The 1,522-nt window shown below is 33.8% G+C and overlaps 1 protein-coding gene across 1 annotated transcript in view; it reads left to right on the top strand.

Moving 5' to 3' along the window:
* The window catches only part of CHDC2 (calponin homology domain containing 2), a gene marked incomplete at both ends in the record, with an annotated part of 9,874 nt that overhangs the window by 6,198 nt on the left and 2,154 nt on the right, over positions 1–1,522 (top strand). Inside the window, one exon of the mRNA XM_010828427.1 lies at positions 930–1,158. Within this exon, the coding sequence (XP_010826729.1) occupies positions 930–1,158 (229 nt within the window). The remainder of the gene's footprint in view (positions 1–929; positions 1,159–1,522) is intronic.

The raw sequence follows: 1,522 nt of genomic DNA, 5'->3' as shown, positions 1-1,522 counted from the left end.
AACTTAGCAGCAGCAGCAGCAGCAGCAATGTTGCTTATCTTAGAAATAGATGTGCATGCTAAGTCGCTTCAGTCGTGTCTGACTCTTTATGACCCTATGACTGTAGCCCACTAGGCCCCTCTGTCCATGGGATTTTCCGAGCAAGAATACTGGAGTAGGTTGCTATGCCCTCCTCCAGGGGATCTTCCCGGCCCAAGGATTGAGTCTGCAGCTCCTGTGGCTCCTGCATTGCAGATAGGTTCTTTACCACTGAGCCACCGGGGAAGAACACGTTGTACACAGATAAATACGTGAACTTGATATTGTTATTTGCAGTTAACTTTTCAAATATTCCTTTCTCTGGGTGTGGATAATATTGAAAATTTTCCCTTAATTGAATGGACCAAGCCAAATTAAATATTGAAAGGTTTTGAAATGAGTGTGTGCTTGTACGATTACATTGGCAGATATTTTTGAAAAACAAAACATGATAAAATCATTTTATATTCTTGAAAATTTCTTTAGCTAGAGCATGTTTTGTTTTATCGAAGTGCTTCACTTGGACAGAAAGTCATTTTGAATCTGAAACCAATTTTTTGTTTTTATAAGTTATTCAGCTAAGGTTTAATTCTGTCTAATAAGTAAAACTGAAGAATTGTCTAAATGTTTTATATATGTAATATAAAATGAAAGGTTCCATTTTGGGGAATATTTAATACACTGTTATGACATGGAGAAAATTTAATAGTTTTCTTTATTGAACATATCTTCTTAAAGTATTTCTGTTGGCCATTTGAAAATAATGTTTAATTTTAAGCCATAGTAAATTGAGAACATAGAATTATTTGTAGAATAAGCTCCATTTGTCTACATACAGATAGGTCTAGCTGACAGATTATTTTACCTTATTGTCAAGTAATCCTTTTTATATAAACAAATGTGAATTTTAGGAATGGAAATAATACCTGAAGGATTGAAATCAGGAAAATGTGAAATGCCAAAGAAAGGCAACAGATCTTTGAAAAATGAGGCAAAAGACAAGGAATTCTTTTCTCCTAAAGAAGGAACAAGAACATATGACTTCTTTCTGAAGACTGTAAATGCAGCTCAGACCTGGTTCAGTCTCTTCGGTTGGCCTGAAGGACCCCATTCTCTTAATATTCCAGAGACTGTAAGAAGGTAACAACTATATGTTTCTCTAACATTTCTCTATGTTTGCCTTGTATCATATAAATGTCTATTTATTGAGATTGTTTGAAGTGAAACTCAATGTTAATTTATTCTAAACTGATACATTATGAGAAGATGATTAGAAAAGCAAAAGGATGCAAATAGAAATTTTTGAGTATGCATGTGCGTTTTAATTTCTTCTAAACATCCAATGATTTGGGGCAAGCACTGAAAGTCTCTGAACCTCAGTTTCCTCATCTGTGAAATGAGAATGGATGATATGGGCAAGATATCCTTTTAAACTTGAAAAATTTAGACACTGTATAAAACAGGATTATTTTAATTCTGTATAAATGAAATTCAGCTGTCTATC

Source organism: Bison bison, unplaced genomic scaffold, assembly GCF_000754665.1.
Source record: "Bison bison bison isolate TAMUID 2011002044 unplaced genomic scaffold, Bison_UMD1.0 scf7180017858595, whole genome shotgun sequence".
Lineage (NCBI taxonomy): Eukaryota > Metazoa > Chordata > Mammalia > Artiodactyla > Bovidae > Bison > Bison bison.
This window is presented reverse-complemented; position numbering and strand designations above follow the sequence as displayed.